Source organism: Catharus ustulatus, chromosome 3, assembly GCF_009819885.2.
Source record: "Catharus ustulatus isolate bCatUst1 chromosome 3, bCatUst1.pri.v2, whole genome shotgun sequence".
Taxonomy (NCBI): Eukaryota; Metazoa; Chordata; class Aves; order Passeriformes; family Turdidae; genus Catharus; species Catharus ustulatus.
Genome location: NC_046223.1, coordinates 4,871,204 through 4,883,933, shown reverse-complemented (window position 1 = coordinate 4,883,933; position 12,730 = coordinate 4,871,204). Strand labels below are relative to the sequence as shown.

Below are 12,730 nucleotides of genomic sequence, written 5' to 3'. Positions count from 1 at the left end.
GCAATGGCAGGTGAGAGAGTCTCCCTGTGACCTCCTGCATGTGAGTCCCAGAAGCAGCTCCAGGGAGTTCCTCTTTCTGAGAAGGGGACTGAGTTGTGCTTTCAAACCCTTCAGCCTGTCATTACGCCTGAAGACATCATGTCTGAAGAGAATGAAAAAGAAACAAAATCTTCCCGGAATCTTGTACTTTTGGAAGTCAACTTTTTCCTTCTCACTGCATCATATGGGCCTGAGATATTTTGTCAATACTCACAGTGTGTCCCACAATTAGGCACAGACAGAAGAAGGCCCAGAAGTGATAACCCTATAGATGTTAAGTATTGGTTGTCTTTTTGATGTCTGGGTTAATATCGACTCACTGGTGAATGTTTCATTCACACAGGGGTAAAAACTCCATCCACTCTGGGATACACATGAAAAATCTGCCTTAAGGCATCCCCTTGTGCAATAACATTTCCTTTACCCTTTCTCTTCTGCTTTCTCTTCCCCATTTCTGTTTGGTGCCCTGTGAGGTGCAGAGAGCTTCTGCAGGTGTGGGGGGTCTGGGTGACACTCAGGGGTGCCCGTGGGATCGGTCTCCAGCCCTGTGCTGCAGCCCTGATGCCTCACACACCTTCCTGTAGCTCAGGGCCTGCACAGAGCAAGAACTGAGAGACAGAGTTGCTTGCACCTTGTAAATAACAAGCTACTGTTTTGGGGATTGTTTTAGGTAGGGGATCCGGCGAAAAGGCAGAGTTTCAAGTGTTCTTGCCCAGGTTTGAAATCTTCTGGGACCTTCTGCTGCTTTCTTGGGAAATGTGGAGTGGAGTGGGTAACAGACAGGCCTAGATTGTAGAATGGAAACTCAGCTCCGGAGTGCCAGTGCAGACTCTCACTGCTGAACTGCCTGCTGGGGCTGGCAAAGAAAGAAAATTCCCCAGTAACAGCCTGATGGGGTTGTGTCTTAGGGACAGGTACAGGGAGGTGACAAGAAAAAGCAGCATAGCCTGGTCTCACAGCTTCAAGGAAGCATTGACACTGGGATTTCATGTGCCACGCATTTTGGAAAGGCTGTCTTCTAAAACAACCACAAAGGAAGGCTCTGAAACCCCTCTATTTGCCTCTTGGATTTGTGTATGCTTTTGACAGCCACAGCATCCTGTGGCAATGACTTCCACAACTTCATTAAATACTCCTTGAAAAGCACCTCCCATTGTTTGACAGAGCTGCCAGCCTGGTAGTTTCAGATGGTGCTGTCTAGTTCTTGGGTGGAGAGAAAAATCAATCTTTTTTGTACTTGCCTTTCAGGGAGAAGAAAGAGAAGGGACTCATCAGCATCAAACACCTGGCTGGGTCCCATTCAGAAGTCCTGCTTCCTAGACTTCGTGACATTTGCTGGGCAGTTACCAGTGAGGTAAGAGCATTGTTCTGAATTGTCCTGTACTTCATGCACACTGTATAGAGTACATATGTGCTTGTTCATCTCCACGTGTGCTCAGGAACTGCCTTCATTTCTGTTTTTAGACCTTCTATTTCTAATGTCTGTCAGTCATCTATAGGATCTGTGTGTACATGTAGCTGTATTTACTGGTAAGTTGGGTATCTGACACTCATCTTTGAGTGAGCTACCATTATAATGAAATGTGCAAGTGCAGAAACAGACACACTAATTATGTTATTTACCAGAGTCCTAGTATCTGCCCGAGCTGGAATTCAACACAGCAAGTTAGACTGTAGACCTGAGCCTGTGTTTTCTGTTTTCTGGCTGAGTGTTTCAACTGCACGTGTTGATTTTGAGCAGGAGCACATGACTCTTTAATCATGTATGGTTTGAAAGCAACCCTTGATTTTTTTGGTTTTGTTTTTCAAATATAAGAGCCTAAAATCAAAGCTGTTTGATTTACCAAAATATGAGTATTGTTCTAATACCGATACTCAACTGTGATGGACAAAAGACTCTCTAACAATTTAAAGTTAGAAAGTTAATGTTTATTCAGCGCTGGACAGCAGCGTGGGGTAGCCCCCTAATATGCACTGCAAAATTACAGGTGGTCACAGAGTCTATTTATTGACAAAAGGTTCAAACAAACACATATTCATAATTCCAGCCCCTCCCACCCCTGCTTCCTATGATAATTAGCTTGAATAACTATTAAGCATGCGTGGTTGTCTTCTTGAATTAAGTATGAGGTCGTTTTTATGGGGAGAGGTCTTAAAAGGAGGAAGCAAGGCGAGTCTTCCTCATCCTGACCTTTTCTATTAATGACAATACAAATGGGGCAACTCCAGTTTTGCAAAGAATGAGTTTCTGGTTGCAATTGTTTGTGTTCTTTGGACCTAACTACTAGTTTCATCCTTTCCCATTGCAAGCATAGCTAAGTAAACATAAATTGACAGGCAATCAATTATTTAAGTTTCAGGTAGCTATCTCAAGCCCAGTTTTTTCTAACTTTCAACTGAAATCCAAATTTCTCTAAGACTAGTGTTTCACATTGACATGATAGAAGGGTTAAGTAGATCACTTTACTGAAAAGGTTTCTTTTAGTCCAGCAGTAAGCAGGTCTGAGGCCAGAAACTGGTGCCAGAGTAAGTGCCTTTCTGCTCTTATTGTACTTTTTTGATCTTCTGGACACAGCGGGATGTGTTGTCATTTCCTGGGACTTTTGTCTAAGGCAACTTTTTCTTTGGCAAGGTTTTCTTTTCAAGGTGATTCTTATGTTTCCCCTCATGACTTCCCCAGGTGACCAACCTGCGCACAAAGGTGTCCTACTCAGCCATTGTCACTCTGGGAGAGCTCTTTGTGACCTTGAAGAAGGACATGGACTCTGAAGTGGATGAGGTAGCTCGAGTCCTTCTCCAGGTGCTGTGCAACTCCCCGGAGTTTGTTGAGAGAGCAGCCACTCAGACCCTGGGCATCATGGTGGAGAATGTGACTCCTGCACGAGCAATGGCTGCTCTCCTGGACAGTGGAGTCAAGTAGGCTCTTCTTCTTTGAATTATATCCTTCACCTTTTAGTGTGCAGGTGGGGGAAGGGATGAGAGAAAGAATGGGAATGGTGCTAGGGAAGGATCCTGCATCCTGCCATCTTCTCTCAACTCAGTGACTGAATTCTCCAATCCACCTAATTTCTTTCCCCTTGTTCCCTATTTCTGCCCTCCCTCAGCCTATGAGTTCTCAGAATCACAGAACTGTAAAATATGGGGAGTTGGAAGGGGCCCATCAGCATCACTGAGTCCAGCTCCTGGCCTTGACAGAACAACCCAAGGGTCACAGCATGTGCCTGAGAGTGTCGTTCTAATGCTTCTTGAACTCTGTCAGGCTTGGTGCTGTGACCACTGCCCTGGGGAGCCTGTTGCAGTGCCCAACCACCCTCTGGGTGAAAAACCTTCTCCTGATATCCCCCGTAAACCTCCTCTGACTCAGCTTCCTGCTGCTCCCTGGAGTTCTCCCAGTCTGTCAGAGTTGCCTAAATGTGGTGAATGATGGCAAAGTGAAAGTGCCTGCAAAGGCTAAGGATAGAGCCTTAGGCTTTTGTGGGAAGAGGGACAATTGCAATTGCAGCTGTGAAAGCTCTTTGATATTTTACAGTGCTAACCACACAGGCTCTGGGAAAAACCATGCATCTCATTATGGCATTAACTTGAGAAATAAGGAGGGTACTTGCTGGGGCATGGAGCACATGGGGGAGAATGTCCTGAGTGTGGAAAAACCTGCACAGGAGGTGCAGCTCCTGCCTTATATGACTGTTCTGGCATTAGAACTGTACTTTCTATTCAACCTGATGTTTCATGTTAGTCTTGAGATGATGAATCATTTCACAGGCACCTTCACAGGCCAACTGCTGTGGGACAGCTGAAGAAAATGCTACCTTAACTGTTGGTGCTGGGCCTAATAATTGCCAAAAGACATTGTCTAGAACAGAACAACCTGGCTAAACTGACTGCCACCCTTTCCTCAGCTTTGGAATAGGGAAAAACATTCAGATGTATCTCTTGCCAAGCCTCACAGAAGAAACAGGCTGCATTGCTGTGTATTCTACCACTTCACCACCCACAGCATGTTTTCCCTGCATTTGTTGTTTTCCAAAGGTCTGCAGATTTGTGGATAAATGGCTGGAAAGAGCCTCAATCCTGATGCAGCTCTTTAGTGGCTGCCCTCTGATGGGTCAGCATGAATTGTCTTTCATTTCTAAATAATTCATATGTCATCCATTTCTTTAATGTTTCTCAGAGCAAATTCTGGGAAAAGAAATTGACTATGAGATAGTGCAGGGAGGCTGAATTCCTCCCTCTTCCTTGAGGCAGTCCCTCTGGCAATGCTAACTCTGAGTTTATCTGAGCACAGAAGTTTCTGCAGGTGTCTGAAGTTGCAGGAGAGCCCAGGCCTCCTTCCCCCAGCAATGCCAGGGAGCACGCTGTGGCCAAGGCCTGTGCTGCTGTTGCTCCTTCTCCCTGTGCCCCAGTGTTTGCTCTCCTCTTGCCAGGAGCCGCCAAGTCCAGATGCGGAAGTGTGCGGCCAAACTGCTCCTGTCCCTGATGGAGAGAATTGGAGTCACGGAGCTGGCAGGCACAGCCAGGGCTGAGAGGCTGGCACACGCAGCAGGGATACTTGCTCAGGACTGTCACAAGGACACAAGGTAATGATCTTCATTTCACCTCCTGAGACAGGAAAACTCTTTGGTGTCTGTCTGGAAAGGTAAAACCATGAAAGCATGGAAACTAAAGGAAATATTACGTTATGTCACTGTGTGGATGAGGACCATTGAATCATGGATTACCCTGAGTTGCGTGGAACCCATCAGGGTCATTGAGTCCAGCTCCTGGCCATGTGCAGGACATGCCAAGAGTCAGTCCATTTGCCCAAGAGCATTGTCCAAATGCTTCTCCAGCTCTGTCAGGCTTGGTGCTGTGAACACTGCCCTTGGTTGCCTGGGGAAATGACTGTACTGGGTAACCTGAGTAACAAGAAGCATTGCCAGCTTCCTGTGACTTGAAGGATTCTTTCCTGAGATCAAAAGAGCTCCAATTAACCAGTCAAACGGTTTTCTTTACTCTTAGGTTCACAACACAAAGACAAATTGTTGCCTAATGTTCATCACTGAAGGATCTTAAACATGACTTTCACATTAACTTAAAACTTTCCTAGAAATATTTCAGGGGTCTTTAGCTAATGGATTCTAAACCTATTCTGCAGATTTCTCAAATGCTGTTATCTGTGGTTTAATGACCTCCAAATTTCTTCTTGAAGAAAACTGTGGTTTCCTAGTGGCAAAATTCACCTAAGCCATCAAAATCCCCTTACTTTGATGATGGAATTAATAGCTGCCAAGAGTATAGGAGCAACTAGCTGCCCCTGTGATACATATAGTATAGAATAATCAATAGGAAGCATGAGGTGTTTTGGCCTGACTGCCCAGCCAGTTAAAGGCTGCAGTGGCAGCAAGGCACTGTTAATAGGATCTGACAACAAAGCAGATATGTTTCGCTTGTTCTCTGGGATCCTTTGATCCCGCAGAAGCACACCCACAGTTTTAGAGTGAAATGGTATTTTTCTCTCTCTTAGCTGAGTAGGTAATGCCTTCTCATGTGAGGATTGCACCTGATGAGTTTAAGGTATCAACCTGTTCTGTTAACACTCTTTCTTTGTTCCTTTGCTGTTCTTTCTTTTCCTTCTTGCCTTCCTTCCTGTCATTCTTCCTGCCTTTCTTTCTGTGTTCCTTTTCTTCTTTCCATAGGCATTATGGCCAGGAGATGGTGAGGATGTTGATGTGTCATCAAAAATGTAAAATGTTTTTGGAACGGTCCGTTCTCCCCCATGATCTGGATGATATTCTGAGAAGAATTAAGAAGAAAGTAAGTGCTTGGCAGGAGGAATGTCTCCTTTGTGCAAGTATTGCAACTGCTAATAGGAGATCAAACATACTCAATCTGTCATTATCTCACTCCTCTTCTATTGAATCATTTTGCTCCTGGGAATGAGATAATAATTTTCAACCTGTTCTACTGCAGACCTCAAAGAAACTGATATTATTAGGGAAAAGTGGGGTTTTGAATATTTTGAGTATTGGTCACAAACAGGAAAGAGGAAGATGAAAAAATGGGTTTACATTTAAATGTAACCCCCCATCATGCTCTCCCTACTCTGCCCCCAGTAAAGCAATTAAGTGAGAATACTGCTTCTGAAGGTAACAGAGTCTTTGCAAAAGACACCAGAAGCAGTAGTGCCAAGAAACTTTCCAAAAATACAAAAGATGCCCAAGTCAATCCTAGTTACTACAATCCTGATTACTGTCTGTCTTTTGGGAATACTGCCCAGCTGTCAAGCCCTGTGGATCTGGAAGAAGCTTGATGAATTCAGCAGCATCCAGTGCAAAATAATTTGGTTTTTTGGGGGGATTTCTTATTCTTTTTTATCTGCATTATAGAAGCGAGTGTGCCTTTGTGCAGGAACAGGGAGAGTGAGTGTTGAATCAAATAATCTTCCAAGACAATGGGCCCACCCCCAAAGAATCCAAATTTTTCTGCTACTTCCTCTAAGTACACTCATTGCCTACTTGTTTGCATTATTCCCATTTATACTCAAGACTCATGAATTTTGGGATTTTAGACTGCTACTCAGTATGGCAATGCTTATAACCTGTCTTGGGCTATTGAAAATGAAGAGTTGGCATCACTGAATCTCTAGTCTGTTTCCTTCTGTAAGTTAAGAAATGTTTCCCTAAGCCCCGGTAGCAGTGATCCTGGTTCTAACTTGTGTTTTAAACAGGGAATTTCCTATTTGATATTGTAAAGATTGATGGGGTTTCTCTGTGTCTTTGTAGGGGATGGTAGAGCAGAAAGGTGAATGCCCATCTGTCAAGAAGCCCGTGAAGAAGAGGAGCGATGGCTCGAAGAAGCCCCAGGCCCCATTGCCTTCTAGTCAAAGGTACTGAGCACTTTTGTTAGATGTGACAAAGCACATGACAAGTCTGACATGTGTCTTCCTCCGGAAAATCTTTCTGGGACACAGATTGTTCCCTTTCCCTACAAATGCTCTTTGATAAAAAATATCCACATCTGCATTAATATTTGCAAATCGTCTCTCATAATGATTGTCCTGGATTCCATGTTGTTTTTCAGAGCCTCGTGATTTTCTAGCTTGAAATCACATAATTAGGAAAGCTCCTCTAGATGTTTTGCTCTCAATTTGCAAGTATTATCACCAACAAGTGATAATTTGGTTTTATTTTCCAGGGTGAAGTCGACCTCTGATGGACGCCTCCTGCACCAGCCAAAAGCCCAGGTCACATTACCTCCGGCTGTGGATGAAACGGAGATGCTCCAGAAGCTTTACAGTCTCCTGGAAGCCAAGGGCTTTGAGGCACGGATGGAAGGAGTGGCTTTGCTCCTAGCCCTGTGCAAAAACAACCCCAAGCTCATTGCCACTAACATTGTCCAAGTACGTAGGGTATCTTCACTGTTCCTTCCCTCTAGCTACTTTCCCAAGCCTGCAGCAGTAAAGTTAATTCAGTGAGTTTTGGCACTGCATCCTGGCTGTTCGGGACAGGCTGGTCCCTCTTACCCAGACCACTTTAATTCAGGTGCAGGCCTCAGGACAAGTTCTTTCAGTCCAGCTGTATTTGTCTGGCAGGTGCCCATTGATGCTGTTCATCAGATGACAGACTTTTCTGCTGGTATAACTTCTGCTGTCTCCTACTCCTGGTTGGGTGAAGCAAAGGGAGTCCAGCCACTGAAAGCATGGCAATTATCCTCTAGACACAAAATGGGTTTGGATGGGGAAGAGAAGTATCAGGCTGGGTTAGTTTAAACCAAATGTTTTTAAAAGGATACTTCTGTAAACTCCATTTTATCTTGCACAAGCACAACTCATTTCCATCCTTGTCCCTATTCCTTTTGGTAAAGACAGTGCTTACTCTTCTTGTTTAGTGTTTTTTTCTGTTTGGAAAAGGAGGAAAACAGCTAAGGACAGGTCTCATCCTTCTCCTCCCAGTGGCTTTTTCCATTTTTCTAGAAAATGGTGCCTAATAATCACAGAATTACTGGGTTGGAAGAGACCTTCAAGGTCATTGGGTCCAAATGTGACTGTTAAGAGACTGAACCTGCTCTAATGAGAGCTGTACACCCCATTAAATTTCAGAAGTCTACCTATTAGTTAGACAAATGATCAGGACTCTGGAAGAGTTTATTAGAGACCTGCATTTCTCTAGGTACAGGTTCTGAGACAGACAAAATAAAACTTAGATTTCCTCCAGCCATAGTTTCGGCAAAATCATTAATTTCCCTTGTTACTTGAGGCAACTGTATAGTGAAATGGGCATTGTAAATATCTACTTCCATACTTCTAAAGCAAAGATACTGTTTTGCATTAATAAATGCTATTAATTTAATGACTTCCAGGTGGCGAAAAACACCAAAGGAACTATTGTTTTCCTACCAAAACCTCTTAAAACTAGATAAAAATCTTTACAACAGCAGGAGGTTGTGCAACCATTCTGCTGAGTGGCCCACAGGACTATAGTGAAATTGTGCAGACAGGAACTGATCTGACAAAAAGGATCACTTTCGTCTTTTACACGGCTGAGTCTTATTTCTACATCCACTCTTCAAACAAGGACATTTTAATCCTGCTTTCATGTTGTTTGTTCTCTTCACAGATTTTCGATTATTTTGTCCTGAGAATATCTGACACACATAAGAGAGTGAAACAGATGGCACTGGATGTGCTGGCAGAAATCGTAACCATTCTGAAAGATGCTTTGAACCCAGTGATCATCCGTGTGGTGGAAGGCATAGTAAAGAACCTGAACTCAAAGGACTCTGGGGTTCATGCTGCAGCTGTGAACGCTCTGGAAAAATCCATGGCTCATTTAGGTGAGACTGACCCCTGACATGGACTCACCTCAGCTGCGTTTCTGCCTCTGTGACACAAGAGAACACTGAGTGCCTTGAGAGCTCTTGTTGCCTGTGGAACGCTCCAGCTGCCATCCACCAGAAGCTATGGAGGTGCAGTCCTTACACACCAGTCCCCCAACAGGCTTGAGTGTGCATCAGCATTTCCCAAGAGTGCCCGGAGCCCTTGGCTCTGTGCTGCTTGTCTGAAGAGGAAGTCCTGGACTACAACTTTTTTTCTACAATTCAGAGGGAAAGGGGCTTTTGGAGTTTGCTTGGGCCCCATTTGACTTCCCAAATGAATAGCTTTGCTGTTGGCATGAAGGCACACTGGCCCATGAGAGCCTGTGCAGAGCAACCTCTTGGAAGGTTCCACATTATAGGCATTAGCTGCCTATTTTCTGCCTTTCTTCCTTTTCAAAGGGGAACTTATGATTCACCAAGTTCATTTCCTTAAAACAAATAGCTCTGAAAATGCTGCACTGGGGAAATATGCCTGAAAAATGGACTGTTGAAGAGGCAGATCTTAAAGGGGAATTTCTACTTTCTGCACCTCAGCTGCTCTGTGAACTCATGAACTGCCTGACTCATGCCTTTCTCTATCCTGTCTTGGCTTCTTCCTGTTTGCTCTGGAATGCAAAACCTTTTCATTGCTTATTTATGATTGAACTCTTGAGGTCCCTGATGTGGAATGTTTAACATGGCTCCTGGTACAGAAGACATCTTTGCATTTACAAATGTGAAAGGAGAGCTTTTCTTTGGGAATTTAAAACCCTCCCAAGTAGGCTGGAAGGAAAGAAGAAAAGGATTGAAAAAACATCAGAAATTCGCTTTGTTTTATAAATTGGAGTTGCCCCTGCCTTTTCCCTCCCCACTCTGCTTTCTCCGATGACCTCAGAAGAGTCAGCAGAAACATGTGTTTCTCTTGTAGATAAAGTATCACTGATGAAAGAGTTCAGCCACCGATGGAGTCAACTGAGTGGCCAAGCTCTGCTGGATGTCACAGAGCGTATCGCAGGTATGGCGTGCCCTTCTAAGGCAAGAGCTCTTGCCAGGGAGTATTGACAGGGAATGCCTGTGAACAGACAGTAGAGTGGCTACTCCAATAGGAGGTGCTGAGCTTGTCCCTCCTGCCCAATGCCCATGGCAGGTGTGTCTGGCAGGTTTTCCCTGGCTGCTGCAGAGTTGTGCAGCACCTGAGATGGGGCAGCACTTGGCCTGGGGGCTGAGCTCTCACTGGGACATCTCAGAAGCCACCTGCAGGAAAGCGAGGACCTAAAAATACCCTAGGTGACTCCTCTCTTGGAAGCTCAGGGACATCTGTGATCCTCTAAGGAAAATGGTGGCAAGTGCTGTTTCAGGGGATCCGTTTGTTTTGTCCTCACAGAATTCTTGTTTTCCTCTTGGAAAGCTTGGAAGTTGAAGCCTGCAGTGGCTGGAGGTCACAGCTTAGGTCAAAGCTCAACACCCAGATGAGAGGCACAGATTTGGTGCAAGGCAGCCTTTGGGGGCAGAGGGGCAGAAGCAGAGTGCTGAGGCTCCCTGCCTGTGCTGTCCAAGTGGCATTGGACTGAGCATTTCAGAGTGTGCAAACAGTGTCTTCCTGCGTCAGCACTGTCCAAAATGCTACAAATGCAGCTGATAACTGATCCCTCAGAGGAGTTGGCTATGTCAGCCATTTTCCATTCCAAGGAATGGAAAAATGATCATCTCAACTTATACGAGGAAAGATGATTTATAGCCTTGCTTTAACTGGGGCTAAATCCACTGCTAAATGTACCAGCATCTTTAAATGCAAGGTTTCATACAGTTTATGTCTTCATTAGGAACCTCAAAAGGGCAAAGTTCAGTGATTGGGAAAGTCAAAGGCCCTTTAAACAGTATTTGAATGAAGTAGATCTCCAGGAAGACCAAATTTGGATTTGGTGATATTTTGATCTATTTTTCAAATACCGGAATTAAACATAAATTAGGATGACTTTAGAAGGAGCAGATATTCTCTCTGAGATTTTGTAAGGAATAGCTGTTTCTGAAGTCCCATAGTGATCAATGTGTTTAATTACATTTAAAGTCAAATTAACTCCCATTTCAAAATGGGTACCATAACCCTTTTCCTTCTTAGCAGAATTGGTTTTGGGTACTTTCAGGAGCTGTTTAAATGTTGATGATTGCTGGTGGATTAACAGCATAGAGAAAATGAAGTCTCTTCCACCACAGGATAATAAATGGCTACTACATAACAATTTGCCTGACCAGAAAATAAGAATGGCCTCCAGATCATTTCAGGTTTTGATCTGTCAACCACATCTGCCCTGCAAGGAGCCTGTTGGTAGCAAATATTTGTCTGTGTTTGATACAGCTCAGTTCAGAAAATGAGCAGGGAGCATGACTCAGAGACAGTGCAAGAAAACACTCCTGTGTTGGTTAAATTTCAGTCCCCTGTGTAGCATCTTTCTCTATTGTGCTATTTCAGTGCACACTGTAAGATAAATACCATTATCATTAGGAAGGAAAATGCTTTTAAAATGTGGAGATGCACAAATGCCACAGCAATGAGGTCTGGGTAATTACCTAAGACAACCAGAGATATGAAACAGCTGTTTGTTGGAATCCACAAAAGCATTGTGCCAAAGACACCAGCTAGTCACTGATGTTTCTATTCTAATTGTCAAACAGCACCCCTCTCTGGTGGGCTGGCATTTGGAAGTGTGGCCTTATACTGCCCATTGCTGTGTACTCTTGAGCAAAGGGAAGAGCCAGATGAGACTTTTGGCACTTGACATCAAAGGTCCCAAAAATGCAATCTTCCTTTTTATTAGAAATCTCTCAATTGCCTCTCTACAGTTCATTTCCAAAACTTCTGTGTGGGTTTTGACAACTTCTTAATGGAAAGAAAAGGCAAGTTGACATTTCAGTCATGAATTTGTTCACTGCATCAGTCTGTTGATGCAAAAACTGTTAGTGAAATTATTTAGTAAAGGTACAAAGGCTCTCAAATATACAAGGCTCTGTTTGGAGAAATTACTCCTGAGGAGTTTCTGGTTCTGTTTTTGGGAGGATCAACTGCTTTGGCTGTTTCTGGATCATGGGGCTCTGTGTGCTATTTTGCTGCTCTTAGCCAGAGAGGCTTCCAAGAAGCAAAACTAGAGGTAGATCCTTGTTTGCATTGAGGTTGGTGGTTCAGAAGTTTGTGTCTCCCTCCCTGCAGAGCTTGTGGAAGGAGTTTATGCCAGGAGCCCTGAAGTCATCCAGCGCTCCGCCCTGCCCGTGCTCTGGTCCTTGCTGGGGAACAAGGCGCTGCCTGTGCGGAGCGCCAACGTGCGCGCTGTGATCACCAGGCTTGCCTCTGCCCTCTACAATGTGATGGGCACCAAACTGAAGAAGTGTGCTGCCAGCCAGCCCCCACATGTGTGGGAAAGACTCTCCAACATCTTGGGCTGGTGAAGCCTTCATATTCTCCAGAAATCTGACCAAGTGCTGAGACGGACACACCTGCGGATTTGACTTCTTAACTGTACCAAAAATGACCAAATACTAAAGAACGGACTTCATCTGCCCCTGCTCTCTCCACTGCCCTTCTTAGTCATGGCATGAGGGGCCTGAAACAGCTCCAGATTGACGACAAGGTGAAGGCCGAGCTTGGCTCAGCCTCACACAAAGGTAAGGCGGGAGCTGGGCCACTCTCTGTAGGGAGGAAGGGTCTTGTGGCAGCCTGGAGAGCCTGTGCACATTGGCCTGGGAACAGTTCCGCCCTGCAGGTGCCCCCTGCCATGAACTCTGCCCCGTGGAGCTGTAGGGCTGCTGTGCTGTGGGACAGGGAGAGGAGCAGGAGGCTACATGTGCAGTTGAGCCATTGCTGGAA

The 12,730-nt window shown here is 44.8% G+C and overlaps 1 protein-coding gene across 1 annotated transcript in view; it reads left to right on the top strand.

The window, feature by feature from the left end:
- The window catches only part of LOC116994711 (TOG array regulator of axonemal microtubules protein 2-like), a 41,373-nt gene extending 29,061 nt beyond the window's left edge, over positions 1-12,312 (top strand). Inside the window, 9 exon segments of the mRNA XM_033056616.1 lie at positions 1,288-1,393; positions 2,720-2,955; positions 4,464-4,616; positions 5,715-5,832; positions 6,801-6,904; positions 7,213-7,417; positions 8,634-8,850; positions 9,800-9,886; positions 12,077-12,312. Coding sequence (XP_032912507.1) covers positions 1,288-1,393; positions 2,720-2,955; positions 4,464-4,616; positions 5,715-5,832; positions 6,801-6,904; positions 7,213-7,417; positions 8,634-8,850; positions 9,800-9,886; positions 12,077-12,312 — 1,462 coding nt within the window.
- The last annotated feature ends 418 nt before the right edge of the window (positions 12,313-12,730 follow it).